Below are 27,058 nucleotides of genomic sequence, written 5' to 3'. Positions count from 1 at the left end.
ACACTTTGCCTTGTCTTTGCTGGATTGAGCCTTGACCTTACGCTGAGTGCCCGTATTCAGCCTATCCCTTTGTCACCTCTGAGCCATAGACTTAGAATACCTATTAGATGACCAATACTAGGAAGTCTCCCTTGTGGTGAGAGTCCACTAAAGAGTAAGAGGTGGTGAGATGTGGTGACATTGGGCCTCCACCTCATTGTTGTCCCTTGGTCTAAATTTGTCTTGTAAGCCCTCTCACAAAACCTGCTAGATTTTGAGGCAACAGTCACTATGGACCTAAATAGAGCAGTGTGAGCAAACCTTATCCAATATTTGAGGAACAAGTGAAAAGAGAGATTCTTGTATAAAAATAGAAAGAGTCCAACAACATAGGTTTCCATTCATTCCTTTCTTATGGACACTCTGTTAACAATTCTGGCATTGTATGTGATCAAATGAGCATTCCGGCATAAAATTGAATATTACCATCTAATAAAGATGTCAAGACTCAAAACATAATACATTCACTTAAATCATGTCTGACATCATCTAAAGTGAATCTTTGTCTCTCCATTGTAGTTACAGTAAACATAAAAATAATGGTTAGATTGACTTAACAAAATGCTGCAGACGAATACCTTTTTCTAATAGCTTACCATGGAAATCTGCGCAATCACGTGTCTTTCTAAAATAATGTCATCTCAAGGAATTTCAAATGTAACAGGATAATACAACGTATATCATCTATCAATTTCCAAGCTCGTTTATCGAAGGATAGCACTAATTTGACGTGTCAGATCATCTTCTCTATGGACCTCCCATTACGTTGGCATTTAAAATGACTGAAAACACTGCAATGGGAAGAATTGCTGTAGTCTAACGAGTCGGAGGAATTGTCCGGAAAGTTATAGAAATTCTGGTTATATGTAAAGAAAATTTTGCAAAGATTTTTGTAAATCGAAGTTATAATTGTTAAACTTCAAAATTTTAGGTGTCCTGCACGTTTTTTATGGTGCTGAATCCATTTCCATCATCAAAAACATGATTCAAATACTGCCTCTACAAGATTTTTTGAATTTTTTTTGCCCAGATTCCAATCACTTTTGGCTGTCCAGGAAATTGACGACTCCAGAAAAATTAACCTCTACACCATTCACAAGCTATGGAGACCAGAGAATTTACAAGCGAAATAGTGTGGAAGACACGAACAAGACAATGTTAATGCCTTTTCAGTTGGAATTTCATGAATATTAATATTCAAGGCTATAGAAATTTTTACTAATTAATAGCATCTCAATTGTGGTTTTCTATTAGACAGATGTCTAGGCTATAAGATTTCCACTTAATGGCTATCAGAGAAGTTGACCATAAATATTTTAATGGAAGATTTATAAAAGGATGAAGAATAAGAGACTTATAAACTGACGGAAGTAAATGTATTTCTACGAAGAGGGAGATATGTATGGGAATTATGCATATATATGTATTTTTGAGCAAATCAGAGCAGTTTGTTCTGCTCTAGAGCTGAACACAAGGCTGTTAGTGTTATTTTGTCTTAAAAATATCAAAGTTGAGTGTCAAGCAGGATGAAATCTCTGACGATGTATAAGCAAATACATGTTTGCATAGACACACAAAGCAAGTAAAACATGACAAATCTCCGAAGATGTATAAGCAAATACATGTTTGCATAGACACAAAGCAAGTAAAACATGACAAGGAGCCTGTAAATTTGGGAACCCGAAATATAGTGATGTACTTGGTAGACTGCAAGCAACATTTTATGGGTATAAGTTGATAGAAAAACCAGCTTATATATAATTCTGAGATGGTCTCATTTGAACTTCGTCTAGAGGGACTTACATGATTTTGCCTCCCCACCCGCTGTAGATGAAACAACTCCAAGACTGGTAAGTGATACTGTCAAACCACCATATACAGTACTTTTTAGAATGTCCCACTCAGTTAATATTTGTGTAGCTTGTGGCTCTGTAGTTGTAGTCCTTATCTGTTCAGGAACTGTTGTAGCCACATCAGATGGTTCAGAGACACCTACGGGCTCAACTTCAATAACAGTTTGAACCGGCCGTACAGTCGCATGAGTCGAGATCGCTGTCTTTTCGGAATAGAGAGGTGTAGGGTCCCGTTTCGACAAAAGACCGCTTGAATCAACACGAGCTGATAATAATGGCGATGTTCCCTCACTATCCTTGTCATCTGTAGAAAGCAGGTCAAATTTTTTGTTAACAATCAAAAGTTCTAGTCCACACACCTAACTTTGTTGTTTTCAGCTTTCTGTTTACTCTCTGACGGCAAGGACAAAAGGAAGAGTTGTGGTTTTGTAATGATAAATATGAAATAATAGTCCATATACCTAACTTATTATCCCTGCCCAGGTAGGTAATATTGCATTGGGTAAGTTTTGACTATCAATTAATTTGCATTTTGATTAAAAATTTAAAAAGTATTTTCTAACGTTAACAGACTATCAATTAATTTGCATTTTGATTAAAAATTTAAAAAGTATTTTCTAACGTTAACATTATTGAACAGAAGAAGTGGAGGAGTTCCATGGAGGCTGCAATGGCGCACTAAGGAACTAGGGTTCCTGTCATAACCATTAACGGCGCACAGCTTGAACCTGTAGTCTTTCAAGCTCAGACAAAAATATTGTAAGGACTCGCACTGTAGTTCTGAACGCAAGGAATAATGAACAGTCCATTGAGGGAGGCATCAGCACCTCCCCCAAAAAATAATACTACGGAAAAACCAATAGAGAGTGGAACAAAGAATCGAGAGAAGTCTGAGGCACGGCCTGTGCAGCAGACGCAGAAGAATGAACAAGAAAATCTGGTACAAGAGACAGAGGACAGACAAGCAACATCAGGTCAAACGAGGAAAGCCTCATCGCCAACATGCAAATCCATTGCTACAGAAAGGCCCAAGATTGAGCTGCCTAGCCATAGAATCAATGCGCAAATACAATATATGAAAGATCACGCACTGATCGACAAATTTATAGGTTTCTGGCCGACTGAAAAAGCCCTGCAAGGCTGGATAATTTCGAAGTGGAAGCCCAAAGGTCATGTAACTCTACAGCTGGGCCCTAAAGGCTTCTTCACAGCCACTTTCAACTGCCTTGAAGATAGAAACAGGGTACTGGACGAAGGACCCTACTTCTTCAATGCAGCAGGCCTTTATCTACGAGACTGGGTAGAAAGATTTAACCCTGACAAAGAAGACTTCAGTTGGGCGCCAGTTTGGATCCGCATGTACTCGCTTCCACTAGAATACTAGGAAGAGGATTCTCTAAAAGCCATCGGCAATGGCTTAGGCGAGTTCATTAAGGTTGCGGAGGAAACTAAGCTTCGAAGATACACTTCATATGCACGGATCTGCGTCTACATGAAGTTGGGCCATGCGCTACCGGACACGGTAAGTCTACTGCACAATGACTTTGAATGGATTCAGCCCCCTGATTATGAACATGTACCCTTCTGTTGCAGGAGATGCCATGCTCACGGTCACCTCTTTCGTGACTGTCCCTTAAACATGCCGCCTAGAAACATAGAAACTGGAAACAAATTTGATTTCGATGGATTCACCAAGGTAGCTGGTCGGAAAAGGCATACTAAAAAACCCCCCTCAGCGCCCAAAACTGTTGTGCCAGCCTCTGATTTGCCGTCCTCAAGCAACAGCTTTGATATCTTGACAAATCTGGAACAGCCTGATTCAGATACGCCCAAGCTAGCAAAGACAAGCACAGATCCACACAATCATACATCCACCATTCCTACCCACTCCAAAACCAGTCATCCTTCAAATATCATCTCCTCTGAAAAGCCTGCTTCAGATCTGCAAAACAACACCAACCCTGTTCAGCACAAAGTACTATGGTCTGAAAAGATAATGGAAATTGATGATACTCAGGCAGAATTTACTCAGTCTCTCACTCAATAGGAAGAAGGCAATCAGCAAAGCTCAATGGAAGAAGAACCAGAAAGCTTTGATCTTGGGGAAATAGACATTTTCAGTCTTGAGCAAGCTTGCAAAAGGAAGGAGTTCGAAACAATGCCAGAAAGACAATTGGAGAATCTGGAAGTAGCGATCACACGAATGCATCAGCATAACACTCTGGGCATACAACAAGGAGGCCGATGGGATGGAAAACATATCATCAAAGAGGGGAAGAAAAGAGGCAGGAAGACAAACTTACAACGCACCATTTTAATTGGGGAAATGCTCGTGGAATCGGGCAGATGCTCTAAGTTGACCAAATATTATCGGTCCCTACCTACCAGTCAACCATGAAGCTAATCTCATGGAATGTAAGAGGACTTAACAGTCCCGGGAAGTACAGAATGATGAAGAACATCATTTAGAAAGAACAACCATACATTATATATATGCAAGAAACAAAATGTAGCTCCAGTACTTTAGAATCCATACTATCCAAAGCCTAGGCAGGATGTCAAACAGTTACAGTTGATGCAACAGGTGCCTCAGGAGGGTTAGCCATAGCTTGGAACACTTAGCAGGTCTCCTTAACAAACTTCTATGCCTTCCATCACTTCATACATGCAATGTTCCACCTGATTGGCACCAACATACATGGGCATTTAACCAATGTTTACTTTCCACAGGAAAGCACACAAAAACTTAAGTTATTAGAAACATTGGAAATTCTCAATGCTACAAGAAATCATCCACTCCAGTTAACAGGTGGCGACATCAATATGATCACACAGCTGGAGGAAAAATTGGGGGGTAGAAGAAAACTAGAAAAAGAAAGCAATGACTTCAAAGTCTATATTCAACAAAATAGACTAACAGATTTACCTTTTGACAACGGCATCTTTACCTGGAACAACAAGAGATCTGGTACTCAGCAAATCGCATCCAGGTTGGACAGATTTCTAATCTCAGACAACTTCGTCCATCTTGGTGGCGACATATGTGCTTCAATCCTACCCCTAGCTGGATCGGATCATTGGCCCATCTCTCTGCAATGGAAAAATCCAGGAAACTCAAACAGAAACCCTTCAAGTTTGAAGCTTTTTGGCTCACCCACCCTGAGTTTAATACAGTAGTCAAAATAGCATGGGAAAGTTTCATACCCAATGGAGGCTCTCTCATGTACCAATTCCAACAAAGATTGAAGCATATTAAAAAACAAATCAAAATCTGGAACTATACAATCTTTGGCAACATTTTTCAGGAGAAGAAAGCGCTTGAGCAGAGTATGGCAGAGCTACAACAAAAGATCATCCTAGAGGGCAGAACAGAGGAGTATGCCAGACAAGAACAAATACTAATAACACAACTAGATGAAAGAGGCAGACAAGAGGAAATGCTATGGAGACAGAAGTCCAGAATCAAATGGTTGAAAGAAGGGGAACGAAATACCAAGTTTTTCCACCGTACAACCATACAAAGAAGAATGAATAACACAATCTCTCACATTCAAAATTCACAGGGCGACAAAATGGAGAAATAGGAAGATATAGAGGAAGAGCTCACAAATCACTTCAAAACTGTTCATCAAGAGCAGCACACAGATAGAAAGCAAGCAATCGATGAAATACCCAAACATATTCCTAAACTCATCACGGAGGAGCATAATCAATGTCTATTAAGACCAGTCACCATCTTGGAGGTCGAAGAAGCTTCAAAACAACTGAAGGCTGGGAAAGCATCGGGTCCTGACGGCTTCACGTCCAACTTTTACCACCACTTTTGGGATTTACTCAAAGTAGATGTCTGGAATGTGGTAGAAGAATCTAGAGTCATGCACTGGTTACTCCCTTTGCTCAATGCAACTTTCATCGCCCTTATTCCTAAAGTTGCTCAACCAAGCACTCCGAAGAAGTTTAGGCCTATTGCCCTTTGCAATGTTATCTATAAGATTATCTCGAAAGTCATAGCCAATCGCCTCAAATCGCTCCTCCCTCTTCTCATCTCCCCAGAGCAATCTGGGTATGTCGAAGGTCGCCAAATTCTGGATGGCATTATTCTCACTCATGAAACCATCCATTCTCTCAAAAAAAGCAAATAGGCCGGAATGCTGCTGAAAATCAATCTTTCCAAAGCCTTTGATAAGCTCAGCTAGACTTACATAAAAAGCGTGCTAACAGCCTTCGGATTTAGCCCGACCTGGGTAAGGTGGATAATGACCCTTGTTTCCTCTCCGCTATGCTATGTCCTTGTTAATGGTATCCCCTCTAAACCGTATCACTCGTCAAGGGGAATTCGTAAAGGGGACCCTCTGTCCCCTTTTCTTTTCATCATTATCGCTGAGGGTCTTGGCCGTCTCATAAAGCACTCTGCTCATTCTCATGATCTTAGAGGTCTCTCTATCCATGGCTCCACCGCTATTACACATCAGAAATTCGTTGATGACAATATGCTCTTTGGTCACCCCTCTATTAATGAAGCCAGAACCTTCAAAGTACTTCTAGACACATTCTCAGCTGCTTCCGGCACAACCATCAATACCACCAAATCTCAAATTTTTTTCTTCAACACCCCTATTACCACCCAAAGAATCATTGCTTGAATCATAGGCTTCCCTCGAGCCAAGATTCCTTCTCAGTATTTAGGAGCACCACTCATAGATTCCGCCTTAAAGCATGTTTCCTGGCATCAACTCTTGGAGAAAATGGAAAGTCAGCTCCAGTCTTTGACTCATAGGACTCTCAACATGGAAAGCAGATTAGTCTTGATTAAAGCACTTCTACAATCCATGCCCCTCTATTTGTTCTCTGTACTTGCTGCTCCGAAATGGGTACTAAAGAGAATTTGAAATCTATAATGCAACTTCTTATGGGGTTCTACAGGACAAAACAGAAAATGGGCCTTGGTCAAATGGGAAAAGGTTTGCAAGCCTAAAAAGCAGGGGGGTCTCGGCTTGCGCGATCCAAAACACATCAACATCTTGATGGAAGCCAGAATATGGTGGCAATGGGTCTCTGGTCCATAGAAGCCATGGACGCAATTATGGACAGCAAAGTATGCCAACAACCGACCGCAACAAGAACTAATAAGATAACTACCATGCCCAAAAGATCTTTAATTTGGAACGCGGCCAAGCAACACAAAGGCATCATCCATCAGCATAGCTTTTGGGAGATAAGGGATGGGAGAACAACATGTTTTTGGACGGATTCCTAGCAACAATGACCCAAAATTGCAGTACTCATACCAGGCACAAATCATAATAGAAATGACACTAATCAAGAGAACACTGTAGCACATTACTGGAATCCTAGCAATACATAGGGATTCAGGCAATGGAAACCGGTGGAGAAAATAGTACAGCAAGAAGCGGAAGCTTACAGCATGGAGATACACAAAGAGCTTACCAACAGGAAAATTAAAGTTAATACAGGTAGCGATGTTCTAAGATGGGGTTACACACCGAGAGGAACATACACCACCAAAGAAGCTTACCAGATAATGTCTCACTCTCAGGATCCAATTGATCCTACCTGGAATCGTATATGGACAACTGGGATCTGGCCCAAAGTCTCCACCTTCATCTGGTTGCTGTATCATGGGAGAATTATCACATGGGACAACTTAATCAAACGAGGATTTCATGGTCCTTCTTACTGTCCCAATTGTCCGAACAATGAAGAAACCATTTAGCACCTCATGGATTCCTGCCACATGGCCAACCAGCTCTGGGAAAAGCTCACTTTCAGATGCCAGAGACCCTGCAGACTTCTTGGGGATATCAGAAGCACCATTAGCAATTGGACTCCAGAGCCATACAATAGCAAAATTCTCAACAAGTTGTGGACCATCTTGCCAGGTCTCCTACTTTGGACAATCTGGAATGAAAGAAATAAACAAATTTTCAAAAATCAAAAAACCTCCATAGAAATCATATGGAATAACCTATGTCAGAATATCAAAGAAACTCTTGCTTTACATCAATGGACGACTGAAGACTTTCCGACACAGCCACAAGAACTAAGCATATGGGATAATTGGAATATACAACTCCACAAGCTCAATTGAACTCCAATAGACCTCATAATGCAACCAGGCGTCCTCGCATTGGATTCACACCCCAAAGAAAGTGATCAAGCTTAATTTTAATGGTTCTTCCAAGGGCCACCCAGGCAAAGCAGGATTCGGAGGCATATTCAGGAATCACGAGGGCCAACCCCTACTACTGTACTTTGGATCCATAGGATGGGACACGAACAACTCGGCGGAACTGGAAGGACTATGGCAAGGTATGCAACTAGCTGATCAATACAATTTTTATCCCATACTTATAGAAGGAGACACTCAAATCCTTCTCAACATGGCCACACTAATCCAACAAGGAAATGCGGCTTCGCGAGTTGCCCACAGCTGGAGATTATTGGCAAGGCTTGAAACTTTAGAGACATGGATAAGAAATAGGAGAGCAATAACTTTTATGCATGTTAAAAGGGACAGTAACAAAATTGCTGATCTCCTAGCAAACATTGGAGTTGATCAGGACCAAATCCTACATTACGGCCCTCTCAACATCATCGATGATCACAATCAACTGCAAATTTGCACTGACCTGGTGCACAAGGAAGCTCAACCCCCGGATGCAGGTGGTAATTAACAACAATATGCGATTGCGATTAGATCGCATCGCAATTTCGGCGGATCGCAGAATGGGGAGACCAAAGGGCAAGGCCTTAACATATAGTGATATGTGATTGCGATCAGATCGCATCGCAATATCGCATCGGCGGAAACCAAGGGGCGGAGCCTTCACACCTTCATATGTGCGATGCGATGATGCGACCCGACGGAGGATCGCAAAATGGGGAGACCAAAGGGCAAGGCCTTTACATATAGCGATATGCGATTGCGATCAGATCGCATCGCAATATAGCATCGGCGGAAACCAAGGGGCGGAGCCTTTACACCTTCATATGTGCGATGCGATGACGCGGACCCGACGGTGGATCGCAGCATGGGGAGACCAAAGGGCAAGGCCTTTACATATAGCGATATGCGATTGCGATCAGATCGCATCGCAATATCGCATTGGCAGAAACCAAGGGGCGGAAACCAAGGGACGAAGAATAGGCAGGGGCTGCCTGATGATAGTTCGAGGCCGGCTGTGGCTGCCCAGGTGTTCATTATCTGGTCTTTTTGTTTTTTGCTAGTGTTGCTTGGGTTCTGGTTTCCTATCTGGACTAATCGTCAAGGAACCATCTTATTGTTTCTTTGTGGGGTCTGGACTTGAAAAGTGATACCATTTTTGAGGTTTCTGCTCTCACTAGACTGGTTTCCCCAATGTTGGGGCAGTCCAGATTTTGTTGATACTCTACGATACCTTGGTTGAGGCCTTGTCCTCTTTGTATCTTTCTATACATATTAATAGATTATTTTTACTTAGAAAAGAAAAACATTATTGAATAGAAAAATATTTATTTTTAAAAACATATTATTTTATTTTTTTCAAGAGGGGAAGGATCCCCGCTGAAGAAGCCACATGTTACAATCATATTACATCATATACGACTGTACAACGGGACCATATGTACAACAGGACAACCATAATATGTTATAAAAAAACATATTATTTTCTTTATATTCTCAATAAACTTATAGCAAGGACAAAAGGAAGAGTTGCGGTTTTGTAATGATAAATATGGAATAATAGTCCATATACCTAGCTTATCATCCCTACCTAGGTAAGTAATATTGCATTGGGTAAGTTTTTACTATCAATTAATTTGACTTTTGATTAAAAATTAAAAAAATATTCTCTAAAATTAACATTATTGAAAAAAATTATTTTTTAAAAAAACATTTTATTAATTTATATTTCAATGATCTTATAATTCAATGATTTTTTTTTCGAGGAGAAATGTAATGGGACAGCTTCAGCTTCTTCCTCTTCTTCCTCACTGACTCGAAAGACGTGATCTTGTGCAATGATTTTTTTTATCTTTTTTAAGGGGGCAATGTAATGGGACAGCTTCAGCTTCTTCCTCTTCCTCACTGAGCACTAAAGACGTGATCTGCGTTGGATTGAAATCACGGTTGCATACGGGTAGCAGAGCCATCCATTGTGTCGAGCGTGGTCGACCTGCAAAACAGTTTACTAGCTCTGGTGGCTCCCTGTTCCTTGATTTCCAGATGTCCATTCGATCTATCAACTAACTGTTTTTCATGAAAACTGCACGGGAATGAATGAAAGTAATGTTTACTAGATTTCCAGATGTCCATTCGATCTATCAACTAACTGTTTTTCATGAAAACTGCACGGGAATGAATGAAAGTAATGTTTACTAGATTAGTTGTAGTACATAGGAATATTAAATTTTTAATTTTTTGTTTTTTGTTTTTTTTTTTAAATTTAATCTTTTTACAATTCAAATTAATGATGAATGGATTTTCTACAGTACACTTATTGAAAAGATAATGACAAAAAATAGAAATTAACATATTATTGTAACTATTTTTGATATCTCTAAAAATATCACATTCCAAAATAAAATATTTTTCACTGTACCAAATTCTTTAATCTTTTCTACCCACTTATTTCACACTGTAATTCATACATAATATCGCACAGTAATTGATACATGATATCAATGCGGACTGTAAAGTGAACATTGCCCGCTTTCAGCTGCAGGCAAGACTGTTCATGCTCAGTTGCCGCCATGGATTTGACGTGACATCCCGCAGGGGATGTATTTGCAGTTTATTAGCGTTGAACGTAGAGTAATATCTCCACTTGAACTTCGGAGAGCAGATATAAACATATATTGAGTCGTCAGATTTGTACACATTGTACATATACATAAAGGAAAAAATAAATATAAAAATAATAATACTCTCCAAAAAACATATATATATATAATATATATATATATATAAGAGAATAAAACTTTCTTATATATTAAAAACATATACGTATATATAAAAATAATACTTTCATTTTTATAATTCAATGGATATATGCACTTTGTTCATACGCCTTCTGTAGCAGTCCGTTCAGGGACTTCGGAAACGTGACTTGTTTCATACTTCCCCATTTGCATCGTAGTCTTCCCTTCTGAAACATTTGTCAATGGCATGGCTATGAGTTATGCTGCGCCTGTCGTGCCGTCGGTTAAGCAAAAAAGCGTCCACTCACATGAATAGTGAGTAACTGGTTTGAATTGGGATACATATATACATTGTATATTGAGTTAAAAATGCGAGGAGATGGGACGATTGCATGGAAAATCGATAGTAGTGTCTACCTACAACGACGAACAGCCCTGACACGAACACCATCCTGCTATATATTTTCATTGTCTTTCTCACTGTGGAGCTAAATTCTACTTCTCTAATAACTACTCCTTTCAGATTAAAATGAAGCAGATGGGTGCTTTACCGTCCAAATCCCACTGTTTCTAACTAAAATATGTATTTTGTTTGTTTGTTTAATTTTAGTGCTTTTGATAAATTTTCAAATTTTATTAAACATAAATTAAAAATTAATTAATTAATTAATTCAAAATTGAGATTTCTCATATGAAATGATTTGAATTTTTTTTAGTTTGCAGATTTATCGCATTGAATTTTTTTTACTACTGTTTTGAATTATAAAATATAGTTCATTTTCACAATTACTTAATATGATAAGTTATTTTCTAATTTATCATAAAGATAAACCATACTTAATATTTCTTTTCAACTTGCTATCTACACCGTAAGAGCATGAACAAAAGGAAAGTGTGATTTCAGTTATTATTTTGTGTTCTTATGATTTAAAAAAAAAAAAAATACAGAAATTACGCTCACAGACAACCTTGTAATTAAAAAACACAACAAAAATCCTACAACAATGGATCTATCCTTTTAGTGCATGGTTTTTGTCATATCAACTTTAAATAAACAAGTATTTATCTTATTCATATAGATACTGTTACTGCTCTGTTTAGTGGACGCTGAAGATATAAAATCTGCTATGTTTGACACACAAATAGGACGAAAACCGACTGTCAGTTTGGCGTAGGTTCCCGACATTTAAGCCCCAACTCAGACCACAAGTTATTTGAGACTTCCCAAGAGAACTCCAACCAACCTACTACAAGACCAATGCCATATAATGGAGTAGAATTCAATGAAAAGAGGATTTTTACTGCTGGCTTGTTAACTTAATATAAAATGTGCAATGTAAAGTTAACTAAACCAGCCCAAAAGTAAACCGCGTAGTGTAAAGAGGAGGAGGAGTTGACCGAAAAGTTATGGGAATTCAGGTTATATTGAGAGAAACTCTGGCAAGGATTTTTGTAAATCCAAGTTATAGTTATTAAACTTCAAAATTTTAGGTGTCGTAGACGTTTTTGATGGTGCTGGACCCATTTCCACCATCAAAAACACGATTCAAACACTGCCTCTAGAAGATTTTTTGAAATTTTTTTGCCCGGATTCCGGCCACTTTTGGCCGTCCGGGCAATTCCTCGGCCTACTCCAAAGTAAACTATGCATTTACTTTTTTCTATGTGCATCTATTTTTTATTATACTTTTTCATGTGCACTTCATTTTATTATATTTGTTCATTTTTTATTTTTTCACGGGTATTTTTTATTAAATTTGGAAACCGTTATTTACTACTTACAACTATTTGATATCTTTTCTACCATCAATGAAAATATGTCAATAACATCTCCCTCTCTCATTATGACAATCCTATAATGAAACACATAATCTATTGTGAATAGGAAGAATTCTACACCTTGCTGCAATATTCCCCTTGTTTGCAACTCTCTTCATTTGACACCAATGGGCAAAGGGATGCTCCCTCTCAACTTTTTCTTCTCCTTGAGAATTTAGGGACTAAATGAGAAGGATATTACTCCCAAAAACTGTCTAGAAGAGGTTTTGTGAAAATATCTGGAATTTGTTTCTTGGTGGCAATATATTCCAAGTTGACATTCTATCCTGCTACTTTTTCTCTTAAGAAATGATACTTGAATGGAATATACTTTGTTTTTGAGCGCATAGTAGAGTTCCTTGAAATATTTATTGCAGTTATGTTGTTTGGAACAAAAAAAGTTCGTTTTTCAAGTTAAATACTCCAGAAGATTTTGAATATGTAGATCTCCATTGAAAATACAAGATTATATATTAAGTGTATGAATAAAAATGATGATACAATTGAGAGTGATGATCTTGTATATATAGCCAAGTACCCTTTCACGAACGATACGATCATGTCTGTAGAGACATGTCTCTTCCCTACTAATTATTAGTTAATTAATCATTGTTTATGTCTATTATTATTTATATTATTTTTACTATTTTTATATATATTTTATTCATAACATTGTGTTCCTCCTCAAAAGCTTTGGCCTCAAAGCTTACCGATGAAAGACTTGATCTCTTTTTTCTGTTTTGAATGTCTTCTCGTCTCAAAACTGTCATCTTCGTCGAAACAAGACGATATGATCCTCTAAGTAATAAACTGAAACCTCTCGCACTGAGAATGGATCTGACCATCCTAAATTAATTTTCTGTGGAACCATGTGGTCACTGGATACTTCGTGTGAATTGTTATCACAAGATTGAATTGTACTGACACTAGTAGTCTTTGGAACATAAGTTTGCTGTTTATGTTCATAGTGATACAGATTCGTAGATTGATTGAGATGTTTGTTCTTGTGATTCAAATGTAGATAAAGAGTTCTTTTGGTTTGTCTTCCCCTATAGTGTGTCTGGCGGTATTCTGATTTACTTTAGGTGATGATGTTGTTGAGTTGGTTAGAGAACCTTCACTTGATATGTTTATCATCTGAACAACAACATCTAAGTGCAGCTTTTCTTCAACTAGTTTGCCTTCTTCTTGAGTTATGATATTCATTGAATCAGTGTTTATTCATTTTTCTTCAACTTGGACTTTTACATTCGATGCTTCCTTCTCGATAAGTTATTGTACCTTGTTTTCCAATGAATTCTTGTCCTTTTTAAGCTTCTTAATTTACGTTAGTAGTTTTCACTATGATCTTTTAAGTCGTGAAACTTTTTCATTCTTTTCAGCAGTGATATTGTCAACTTGTTTTTGCATATTTTGTAGTACCTTTTTACCTTTTTGAAAAATTACTTTCGAGATATCTAGTATGTCTTCTAGTATCACTGAATTCGGATTCACTGTAAGATCTTCGAGTGTTATTTTTTTCTTTCTGTAAGAAAATGTCAAAAATTTCTTCTTCGTATTCATGATGAAAGAACCTAGGGTTGCCATCCAGGTTGAACCTAAAATAATGTTGCCTTAATCGCTCCATAGGTTTTGAACTAAGAATTGTGATATGAATATATAATCTCCAATTTTTAATTGTAAATTGGTTATTTCTTATTTTTTATTCTTATAGTAGTGAAACTTTTTTATTATATTTGACTCGGAAATCACTAATTGGTTTATGATTTTAGGTTTTATGTTATTTTTATCTTCAACTGGCTAGATAGCGATAGTAACATCTTTTCTTGCAATAAACCCTTTAATCTTAAATAGCACTGAGACATAGTTATATAAAGTTTCTAGGAATATTCCTTCCTTTATTTCCAACTTAGACTTCATTTGCGTGAACTTAGGGTTTTAAAGTACACATTTTTAATTCTTATAATAATAATTTAATAATCCTCCTCTTCTTAATTTTTATTTAACCTTGGAATTATATTTTCTTTTTATTACCTTCAAACTTTAATAATATCCCCTTTCCTTATAATACTTCCTCTTTTTATATATATATATATATATATATATATAATACCTTCTTTTTTTTATTTAAATTAAAGTGTACCCTCTTTTTTCTTTTAATTACTTTAATCCCTCTCATATAATATTTATGATCACTTTTCACTTTTGATAAGGTAGAGTCACACCTTTTATTTATCTTTAAATATATCTCTGGTATCAATTTAAGATATATCGATTTAATAATAAAGAAGACTAACTGTAATTTGGTAACTTCTCGGGGGCTACAAAATCCCATGGACGGGCAGAGTTTGGCCACTGTGGTGTTGGACTGACAGGGAACAACCTGTTACGATGAAGGCAGGCTCAACTAGGTTCAAACTTCAAATTGTTGTCGATGCGGCATGGTCAAGACCTGTGGAACAGTGAATACTCGGCGGGGGAGGAGGGCACAGGTGTTACAGCGAAGGGAAACGACAGACACGAGGAAAAGTCAACAAATGATCGGGAAATGGTGACGAGTTGAGTCGATAGTGTTGATTTTTGGAAGCATCAGATGTGCTCTAACCATGAAAATTGGTGGATAAGCTAAGGCACATGAGATCTCCAAGACCTAGAAATTGTTTGGAGAAATTCCACCCAGATGAAGAAATATTAAAATAATTAATATTTTTAATGAATTCCCAAATCTAAACTTAAGAAAATTAAAATATTAATGTGTATTAATATAATATGGGTGAGAAAATTCTAAATAATGAGGATCAAGCCAAACCTAATCTTAGCCATTGATTAGAGACTTAATCTCAGCCGTTGAAATATCAACAGGAAAAGTATAAGAAGAGGCTTCAGGGTCAATTGGAGATACACCAAGTTGATCAAGAATTCGTTTTTCTGGCACAAGGTTCGCTAAGAAATCGAGTTAGTGATCTGTTGTAGCGAGGGGCAGTTCGGCAAAAGGCCAGGAATACATAGCAGAAATGCAGAGAGAGTGTCAGAGAGACAGCACAAAGCCTTGAAGGCTGACGCAGAGGCTGAGGAGGTCAGCGCAGAAGCCGCAGAGGGCCAAGACGCTAATGCAGAGGCAACAGAGGCTGACGCAGGCAGCACAGAAGGCTGCAAAGCTGACGCTGGGAAGAAGAGGCTGCGCTGAGAAATTTTTGCGGGGTAGACTAAGAGCTGGTTCGCTGATGCCGAGCCGTAGAGGGTGACGCAATCTCTGGAGGGTGACGCAGGTCCTAAGGGTAGCTTGGAGTAGCTTTTTCTCTTTAGCTAAGGGAACAATCGAAGTCACTGTGAGGCTATTCATCTGATTGCTGATTAGCCGGAATATCTATCTCCAAAGAAAGGTACCTCCACCAAGGAAAATCTCTGAACGGTGAACCATTTCTGGCACCCTAGTTGTATTAAAAAAACTACATAATAATACAACCCCCATATCTACTACACCAGTTTTCCCGCATTGGGTTTTTTTGAGGACGATTGTCCAAAAATAACAGTGTCCCTTATGTTGTCTCAGTTTATTTCAATTGTTGATCTGTATATGTGTGAAGGTTGCATTTGTGCTTATTTCAGTATTTATATTGATAAATAACTTGTTAATTGAAAAAACAAGTAGGAGATAATAAACCGGATAATGCAGTAGGGATTTCTGATGTGTTAGATTTAGAAATTTCCACATGGTATCAAAAGATTGCAGATCACAGGGGGACTGAAGTCACCAACAGAAATCTGGAAATTTGCAGCAGAAGCAGTTGTCCCGAGACAAAGCGCTATTCCTAAGAAGACACAATAGAGAAGAAGTGACGCGGAGCCTACATCATCATTTCGAGCTAAGAAAAGGGCCAGCGCAAAGGTAGAGAGAGGCAGAAGAGGCTCATGAAGAGCCACATCATCCTGCTCACCCAGGTAGGATTGACGCAGTTGGCCGGAGGGGCAGACTCAGCCTTTGTCAAGATTGCACAGAGCCTAAAAGGCTCAATTTATTCAATTACCAAGGCTTGGGGAGCTGTGAGCAGATTGTGATTTGAGCAACTAGTGGGACGTTGTTTCTCTTGATATAGAACAATGTCTAAGGAGACAGAACCAAGGTAGAGGGAGTCACTACCTTGACGGATTTTTAGCCAAGGAATCCAGGTCCGAGTTGTAGCTTCAAGGAGGATTGGAGAGGAGTGGTTCGACAGCTAGCCAGAGGATTAGAGAGGAGCGGTTCAACAGCTAGCCAGAGGATTTCCAAGAGGGAAATCAAGACTTAGAGGGAGATTTCCAGGAGGGGAGTCGAGACTCAGAGGGAGTCCAGAAGAGGAGATGAAATGGCAGTGAACGGATTGAGGGATTAGGACAGGTTGGACGGGGCTTCCAACATTGTCATCTGGAAGGCCAGGATCCTGGCAGTCCTAGATACACATCGCAACAAGGACTTTGCCTTGAAAGTAGTGGCTATCCCGGTTGACCCAACTGAGAATGAGAAGTATGGGGATGCAATGGCGAGGTAAAAATGCATGATCCTAGATGGGGTCAAAGATCATGTCATACCACATATTGCTGAGAAGAACACAGCAAAGGAGATGTGGGACACCCTGACCACTTTATACCAGGGCTCTTCCATGCAACGGAAAATGGTATTGGAGAATCCGCTGAGGTCATATCAGATGCAGAAGGGAGAGAAGATAGATCCATTTCTTCTCAGGTTGCAGGGGATTCGCGACCAGCTTACTTCGGTTGGGGTCTAAACCGGATCCAGAGTTTATGGTCAGGACTGCCCTAAATGCAGTCTCCGAAGAGTGGGAGACATTTGTCCAAGGTATTTTGGGAAGGGCTACTCTTCCCAGTTGGGAGGAGACGTGGGCAACTCTTCGACAAGAAGAGATCAAGAGGATGACCAAGGTGGGGAGTAGTGGTAAGGGAGCTTGAGTCAAGAAAGAGGAAGAGGAGGATGCGGCTCTAACATCTATGGGACAACAAAGGAAGAGGAAGAAAAAGGACATCTCCAAGTTTAAGGGCTTCCGTTGTGAGGAGCTAGTACATTATGCATCCCAGTGTCCCAGGAAGAAAAACAAGGGAGAGGCTTCTGATTCAAAGGCAGCTCCAGATAAGGCGGAGAAAGAGGTCGAGACTAATGACGATTGTGACATGAGTGCTCATGCATCTCTAGAGAAGAGGTGGGGAGGCATCGAGTTGTAGTGACTACATACTAGGCGCAGGATCCTTGAGGTGACCAAACTCTTGGATCACATTCAGCTACAAGAGCCCTTAACGACAGTAGTGATGACAAGTGTCAGGTGGAGCAAAGTGTTGTGGAGCAGCAAGGCAGGGCTAGAGTGCAGAGTTCTGTAGCGACGCAGTAAAGGTTGCATTAGTGCAAGGTTGCAGCAGTGCAGTGGCAGCAGAGGAAGCACAGGTTAGCAGCAGAGGCAACTTCAACATCACAAGGCTTGCAGGCTGACTGGGATGTCAGTATTTGGGAAAGGCAGTGACCTACTTCTCGGTCACTGGGCTACAGTGCAGAAGTTAGCAGTGGCAGTGCTAAGGGCAGCGTGGGAAGCATGTTAAGAAGGCGATGCAATACAGATGTGGCAGTGGCAGTGGTAGTGTCATAGGCAACAGTACAGGAAGCAACAATGCAGTGGGTGTGAGGCAGCAGGCAGCAGGCCAAGCATCAGCACAGATACCGATGCGAAAGATCAGTGTGATGTTTCTATGTTGAAGCATTACTAGAGCACATTCCTTGCTAAGAGGGAGTGCTGATTTTTGGTAACATCGGAGCACATGAGATTTCCAAGACCCAGAAATCATTTGGAGAAATTCCACCTGGATGAAGACATATTAAAATAATTAATATTTTTAATGAGTTCTTAAGTCTAAACTTAGGAAAATTAAAATATTAATGTATATTAACATAATATGGGTGAGAAAGTTCTAAATAACGAGGATCAAGCCAAATCTAATCTCAGCCGTTGATTAGAGACTTAATCTCGGCCATTGAATCGTCAACAAGAATATTATAAGAGGAGGATTCAAGGTCAGTTGGAGATGCACCAAGTTGATCAAGAATTCGATTTTCTAGGGCAAGGTTTGCTAAGAAATCGAGTTAGTGATCTGTTGTAGCAAGGGTAGTTCGGCAAAAGGCCGAGAATACATAGCAGAGAGGTAGAGAGAGTGTTGGAGACACAACGCAGAGCCTTGGAACGCTGATGCAGAGGTAGCCAGGACTAACGCAAGGGTTGAGGAGGCCAGCACAGAAGACGCAGAGGCAACAGAGGCTGAAGCAGGCAACACAGAAGGCTGCAGAGCTAATGCTAGGTAGAAGAGTTAGCGCTGAGGAATTTTCGTGAGGCAGACTGAGCACTGGTTAGCTGACGCAATATCTGGAAGGTGACACAGTTCCTGAGGGTATCTTGGAGCATCTTTCGCTCTCTAGCTAAGGGAACAGTCGAAGTCACTGTGAGGCTATTCATCTGATCGTTGATTAGCCAGAATATCTGTCTCCGAAGAAAGGTACTTCTTCCAAAGAAAACCTCTGAAGGGTGAGCCATTTCTGCACCCTAGTTGTATTCAAAAAACTGTATAATAATAAAACCCTCATATCTGTTGCACCGATTTTACCACATTGGGTTTTTCTGAAGACGATTGTCCAAAAATAACGGTGTCCCTTGTGTTGTCTTAGTTTATTTCAGTTGTTGATCTATATATGTGTGAAAGACTGCATTTGTGCTTATTTCGGTATTTATATTGATAAATAACTTGTTAATTGAAAAAACAATTAGGAGATAATAAACCAGATAATGCAATAGGGATTTCTGAATATATATTCATATATATTTTAATAATACCTTTTTTTCAAATTAAAGTGCACTCTCTTTTTTCTTTTAGTTACTTTAATCCCTCTCATATAATATTTATAATCAATTTTCACTTTCCATAAGGTAGAGTTGCACCCTTTGTTTCTCTTCAGATATATCTTTGGTATCGATTTAAAATATATCGATTTAATAATAAAAGAAGACCGACTGTAATTCGGTGACTGCTCGGGTGTTGCAAAATCCCACAAACGGGCAAAGTTTGGCCGCTGCGGTGTTGGACTGACAAGAAACAACCTGTTACCTTGAAGCCAGGCTCAACTAGGTTCAAACTTCAAATCGTTATCGACGCTGCATGGTAAAGACCTGCGGAACAGTGAATACTCGACAGGGGAGGAGGATACAGGTGTTACAACGAAGGGAAAAGGCAGACACAAGCAAAATTCAACAGATGACTGGGAAATGGTGATAGGTTGAGTCAATAGAATAGAAAAAAATCACTGTCTGCAACAAGCGACGAACTACAGTTTGGTATGTTGTGGGTTAGCACTGTGGCTGTTGGAGAGTCACTGTAGATGGGTAGCGATGATGCAGGAACAACGTTGTCGACACAAGATTTGCAATGATGGATGTCATTTGTGCGAGTTAGGCAACGTCGGGCGGTGTAACGAAGGTAGTGGTCGTCGTCTTGGTGTGGAGCAGCTCCGACAGATGTCAGCATGGTGGGGGAGGCAACGATGGCCATGAAAAACCTGAGTTAATGTTGTTGTTGAGGCAATGCACAATTGTTGTACCCGGGTTTTTTTTTTGTATATGTTTTTATATATTGTTTTCATATACTGTTTTTATAATTTTTTTTTTTTTTTTGTCTTTTTAAATAAATATATATTGTTAATTTTTTTATATAATCTTTTGTTCTTTTTTTTTCCATTTATTTTATTTATATTTTATTTATAATTTTTTTCTAACTAGTTTTTTCTTTTATAAACTCTTTTTTTAATGGCCAAGGGCAAAAGTCCAAGTTAGCCTAGAAGACAAATTAACCCTTCCCCAGCGCCTATAAATACAAGTCAAGGCATATCATTTTGGATCATCACATCAAACAACTCTCTCTTCTCTCTATTGGTTCGTACATCTAAAATATCGCAGGTTCTCTTCACACATGCGAAGAAGTTTTTTTTTTGTTGATCGAGTTGTACTTATGTTTGGGAGACTTTGACCAATGTTGACCAACATTGTTTTGGCACCTTTCTTACTTGGTTTGACCAGATTTGGACCTGTTTGAGGAGGCCATATTTATTGGCACAAAAACTAAGAATTTCTAGGCACGTTGACTTGCATTGACTGCAAGACTTTCACCTGTGTTGACCGCAGACCAGCGAAAGATTTGACCATAGATTTTTCTCTCTCTTTTGACCAAGTTTTGTTGATAGTTTTGGTGAGGTTTTGTCTGATCTTTGGAGGCCACATTTAATGTTGCTTTGACTAAGTCGATTGGAGGACTTTGATGATTGACTGGTGGACTAGTTACGACACATTTGACTGTTGTTGACTTTGACAAAATTACATACTTTGACTAGATTTGACTTGGGGCAGATTTGACTATTGGCTCATCATTTGATCTTGTTTGGTTGACTTGGTTGGATAGTCAAAGGATTGACTTTGACTCTTGTTTGATGAATTTGGAACATTGTACTTTCTGCTCAGTGTTGAACATTTTATGACAATCTAATAAAAAGAAGAATTTGAACGGGTTTTCCCCTTTGTGAGGTTTTTCGCTGGTTTTTGACCAATTCTTGTGTCTCTTTTCATTGCTTATAATTGTCTTCTATTGTACATTGCATTCACTGTTCCATCTACAATTGCTATTCATTACTGGAAGATTGATTTCATAGATAATTGAAGTTAAGAATTAGGTTAAACTTTAAAGTGATTGTAACCATAGTTTTAAAAATGGCTGGTTTGAATAGGAAACCGGTCAAACCGGCTGGTTCACTGGCAAACCCAGTGGAACTGGGCAAAAAATTGGGTTTATGGGATGATTTCTCATTTTTTCAACAATAATCGGGCCTAACCAGCGAGTTTATGACGTAACCGGTCGGTTCATTGCCACATCAGTGGTAGACCCACCGGGAGGCTGTTTTGCAACTTCCAAGGTGGTTTGGAGGGAAACTAAGGGTTGTTTCCCTCCAAAAACACCCCCTCAAGCTAATAAAAGGAGGTCTCCCCTCTCATTTCTCTCACACATCTCACTTGGAGTTTTTGTGAGTTTCATTGAGAGCTTGGAGAGCCTTGAGTTTTGGCTGGAGTACTCTGCTTCTGGAGGCTTGGAGATGGACTTGGAGCTATTTTGATAATAGTTTGGAGTTGTTAGTAGTCTTGGCATCTTCAAGAGGAGGCTAAGGAAACTAGTTTGCATTTCCAAGTAAGGATTTTCACTTGAAAAAATCCATATTTCACTATTGTCCATGTATTTAATTTTTTTATGTGTTCTATGCTACATTGTTATCAAATATCTAGTTCTTTGCTATCAAATTTTGTAGGCTAAATATGTCCATTTTTTTCCCAATTTTATCTTAGGTTTTCCATTTTTCTTAGCTGCAATTTTTTTTAATGGCAGATTTCTTTGCAAATTTCAAATATTTCTAGCCACCATGCCTCCAAAAGCCAAGGACAGTGCATGGGCTCATTGTGATGTGATTGATGGAAAAATGATATTTAAATTTTGCAATTGATATATTGGAGGTGCAATTATTCGTAGGTTGAAACAACACTTCGCTGGGATAAGAGGCCAAGTAAAGCCATGTGATACACCAAAAGAAGTGATAGGTCCTATTAAGGCAGAAGACCTTGCCAAGTTTGAGAAGTTTGAGAGAATAAGGCTATTTCAAATATTTCTAACCACCATGCCTCCATAAGTCAAGGACAGTGCATTGGCTCATTGTGATGTGATTGATGGAAAAATGATATTTAAATTTTGCAATAGATATATTGGAGGTGCAGTTATTCTTAGGTTGAAACAACACTTGGCTGGGATAAGAGGCCAAGTAAAGCCATGTGATGCACCAAAAGAAGTGATAGGTCCTATTAAGGCAGAATACCTTGCCAAGTTTGAGAAGTTTGAGGAGAATAAGGCTAGGGAGAAGGCTATCCATGAAGAAATTGTAAGGAAGAAGGAAATTTGATAAGCCATGAAAGAGAGCGGGTATGATGATTTTGAGATTCAAGACTCCTCTTCTATCCCTTCCACCAATGACCCCTTTCACGATGTTCCCCCTGCTCTTGGGTTTTATCATCAAGGCCAACAATCTAAAGGAACAAAGAGGTCAAACATCCAAAATTATTTCTTATCCTCTGCCACCACTGCCTCTGCTAATCCCACTTCCTCCCAGCCAAGTCATCAACCCACTTTGGATGAACATTGGAAGAAACAGTGCAAAGAATCTTCTTTCCTATACATTGTTAGATGGTAGTATGATGCATATATCTCATTTAACGTTGCTCACTCACCGTATTACCAAGCTATGTGGGACTTTGTTATAGCTATAAGAAAGAACTTCAAAAGCCCTACTATGCATGACTTGAGGGGAGCTCTTTTGAAGAAAGAGATTGCTTCCATTGATGAGTATTTGGCTGAGTATAAAGAGTCATAGCTGAAAACAGGTTGTTCAATCATGTCGGATGGATGGACTGATGGAAAGAACCGCACTATCATTAATTTCCTTGTTTCTTGCCGTCAAGGAACCATGTTTGTGAGATCAGTTGATGCATCGGATAAGTTGAAGGATGCAACTCTTCTATTTGAGCTTTTGGATGAGATTATTCAAGGAGTGGGGGAGTAAAACATTGTGTAGGTCATTACAGACAATGCCTCAAACTATATTCTTGCTGGAAAGATAATTGATTCCAAATATAAGACCATATTTTAGATTTAATGTGTTGCACATTGCATAAACCTCATGCTTGAGGACATTGGTAAAGTGGAGTGGGTAAAAAATATTGTAGAGCATGCCAAGTGCATTACAAAATACATCTACAACCACTCATGGGTATTGAGCCTAATGAGGAAAAACACTAGGGGAAAAGAGCTTGTCAGGCTTACAATTACGAGATTTGCAACTCACTTCCTCACGTTGCAATGTCTCAATTCTCAACAAAAAAACTTGCAAAAAATGTCTTCTTTTGATGATTGGACTTCATCTCGATGGGTTCGTAGACAAGATGGAAAAGATACCAAAAAGAAAGTTTTTAACAATATTTTTGGAAACAGACTATAAAGCTTGTAAAAATTACCATCAAAACTAGAATTAGTAGCCGTATCAAGCAAAGATGAACAACCAATGGAAGGCACTAGTCATGCAGCTCGACCAACTCGTGCTTCCATTAGGTCTACTTCTATTGTTATTGGTGGCAGTGCTACTACTGAGGTTGCAGATGAGGCTGAGGCATCCTCAGACTCTAATCCAGATGATGTTTATGTAGCTCCTGTTGATGATCCCGTGTCTAATAATGGTGATGAATTTGATCATGATGAGGAATGATCATGTTGATCACTGATATGTACTAGTAGACTTGTAGTCTTGTAGTAGGCCAATGGCCCCATAGCTTGTAGCATTGTTTTTGGACTTTATAGGTCATTTAGAGCCTCATTGCTTATGTATTTTATCGATGATATGTATTTCACTCTGCGCCATTTCGGTATATTCACCTTTACATGGTATATAGATGAGCAAACTTCGCATATTTTGTGTCTATTGGTTTGGAATCATGGCTTTATATCTTAAAAATAGTTTTTTCATTTAAAAATTAATTATTTCATGTATTTTTTTAAAAACTGGTTCATTGAGATTTGCTCAGTCCCGGTTTGACTGGTTCTGGTTTGAAACCCGATTTATTAGGTGGATTGGTCCAGTCACCAGTTCCAGTTTTTAAAACTACGATTGTAACAGCATAGGACAACGGAAAATTAACATGGAATCAGAGCCAAGGTGAAGACAAGCCGAAAAGAGACAAGAGACTAAAGCAATCATCTTCGGAAGAAGTTGAAGGAGCCCATCTAATTTTCTCAAGATGACTACCTCTTTCTTAAAGGACTCTGAGAAGTCGGGTGACTCTTTGTCATGTCTCCAATTTTGATTTTTCACATTAGAGGCGATTTTGGAAAGAGGAGACATTTTTGACATTGGGACTTAGGAGATAAAAAGGAAAATTGCAGCTCTAGTAGAATGTGGGGACTACAAGAGAGAGAAAATCGACCCAAGGAGGGAACTCACACTCTTGGAAGAGAGAGAAAAGAGGAGGTGTGAATTAGAGAGAGTAAAGGCCACAAGAGAAAGGAGGCTAGCAAATTATAAATAGAGCTTGAGGGCCTGAGTTTGTCATCTTTGGTTATTTTACAATTCAACACTGGTTCTCTTGAACTGCCTAGCCAAGACAATCCATGTTGTTTAGCACAAGGAATTTCCAAGCAGGAATTTCACCCTCATTTCAAAGAACTTTGAGTTTCTCCCTAATGAGGCAATTTGGGGAGCTTAATTCATAGCTTCCATTGGACATCATTGCAAGAGTTTACTCAATAGTGCACCTTTCTTGGGAACAGAGGTATGTTTCGTGGAGCACATTCTAGGAGCAAGCGTGAGTTAGAAGCTCTGAGCTTTGCAAGGAATTTTCTTATTGTTAGACTGAAGTTTGGACAACGATTCGCAATCTGAATTGGATGCTGTTACTTGGGACAATTTTTCTCTCTATTGGCAGGGAAGTAGAAGTTATTGACCAAGTGCTACGTAGGGGTTTAGATAAGTGGAGCCTGAAGAGATAAGGGTTGGGTTTGGAGGTATTTCTCAGTGGAGAATTTAGCCAGATCTAGGAGAAATTTCCCGTAGTGGATTTGGGCATAATTTAGTAGTATTAATAGTGTGGGGCATTTTCTGGCCAGATTAGGAAATTCGCATTTGTTAGTGGTCACTAGGGGTCGGTGGATTCAACCCAAGATCTTTTTGGGTTTTGTTGGTTTACTGACAGGATTCCCGGGTTATTTTTTCATAATTTCTAAGTAGTTTGGAGGGTAGAAACCCCAGTTCTATTCTAGCAATAACAACAACAATTTTTTGGGCAGTACAAAAATTTTGTGGGAGTCATTTCTAGCACTGGGGTCCGTGAGATTCCTTTCGGTTATTTTGGGTTTTGTATGAGGAGGCTCTAGTTAATTTACCATGCTTATTTGAGTACTTTTGAGGGCACATAGAGCATTGTAGGGACACTTGGGTTTTTGCCACAGCTTGTAGTAGCAAGTCGAGGTTCCATTTCTATAATTGATGTATTTACATTTTATAAATTAATACAATGGCTTAGCCATTTGGTCCTATTTTCCGTGTTTACTATTTATAGCTTGGGTGCATCAAAGTTTATTTGTTGTACCTTAGTTCATGTATTTGTTATGTGCTGTAAATTTCAATTTGGGGAAGCTAGCAAGATCATGGAGGTGTAGGTATGCATGCACAGTGAAGCATGAAACAATGGAGAACGACGGAATACATAGAGGCTCGGGGAGAAAATCAACAGAAACAATGAGAAACTAAAAGAATTTTTAAAAATGTGGGCCTAGTTGTGTAATAGTAAGGGGATAAACTAGGACCATCTTCATTTTATCACAGATACCTTAGAGATAAGCATGTCACAGGAGTCAAGCCATTCACATCACATAGGGGATATCAACCAAGCACGACGTACAGAAGACGGTGGGGAAATAACCCCCACCCCTTTTGATGGTTCAACCAAGAGTTCTTTCAGAAAATGGGTGTAGGAACTAAACACATAATTCCAACTAAACCCCATGAGAGAGGTGGATGTTATTAGATATGCCACTTGTCACTTGGATGGAGATGCCATGGAGCGGTGGTACTGTGGACTGATCCTTTTGGGTCATGCAGGCATCACATCTTACACGGAGTTCACACGGAGGGTCACAAAGAGATTTGATGAAGAGGGTGAGACTAGGAGGTGTTTATGCTAGTGGAGACCTAGATTTAGATATCAAGATCCTGATGAGGAGGTTTAGCATGAGGTTGAAGGCACATAGGATTGTGAGGACATAGATCGGCCTAGCGTGACTCTAGAGTCACCACCATTGGTTAGCCCTGTGATGGCGAAGGTTGAGGCATTGACAAAGAGAGTAGAGCATCCACATGTTATGCCATCCATTGATAAGGTGTCTAGGGTCGTTTCTGATATTTCAGGTGAGAGAAATGCACAGTAGATTGATGAGGTTCCAAGAGACATATCCACCATTGATGAGGAGTAGATATGTACAAAGGCATCTAGACCAATTTCAGAGTTGTCGGACGACATCCACCTACAACTGACCGGTGAGGATGTTTTGCATGATGGGTTGTCGATGGAGGAGCATTGGAGGTTCACGTTGAGGCAATGATGGGGGAGGATGCGCAACCATCCTTTGGGATAGCCATTGATGAGGGGCAGAGAAGAGAGCGTGCATCGGGACTTCAGCATAGTTTACTTCAAAGGCACGTTTGTGGGGCTTCCAGCATTATTAGCCCACATCTATGCATCGGACAAAGGGAGGCAAAGTTATAT

General features: G+C 39.3%; 1 protein-coding gene across 1 annotated transcript in view; it reads right to left on the bottom strand.

Annotated features, from left to right (window-relative positions):
* Positions 1-27,058, bottom strand: part of LOC149220519 (uncharacterized) — a 410,731-nt gene that overhangs the window by 97,682 nt on the left and 285,991 nt on the right. Inside the window, exon 9 of the mRNA XM_089387129.1 lies at positions 1,843-2,196. Coding sequence (XP_089243255.1) covers positions 1,843-2,196 — 354 coding nt within the window. The remainder of the gene's footprint in view (positions 1-1,842; positions 2,197-27,058) is intronic.

This window comes from Pinus tabuliformis, chromosome Q (assembly GCF_031772625.1).
Source record: "Pinus tabuliformis cultivar Carrire ecotype Pingquan chromosome Q, CPIR1, whole genome shotgun sequence".
In the NCBI taxonomy this organism is placed as follows: domain Eukaryota; kingdom Viridiplantae; phylum Streptophyta; class Pinopsida; order Pinales; family Pinaceae; genus Pinus; species Pinus tabuliformis.
The sequence above is the reverse complement of the archived record's forward strand: the minus strand, read 5'-3'. Positions and strand labels throughout refer to the sequence as shown.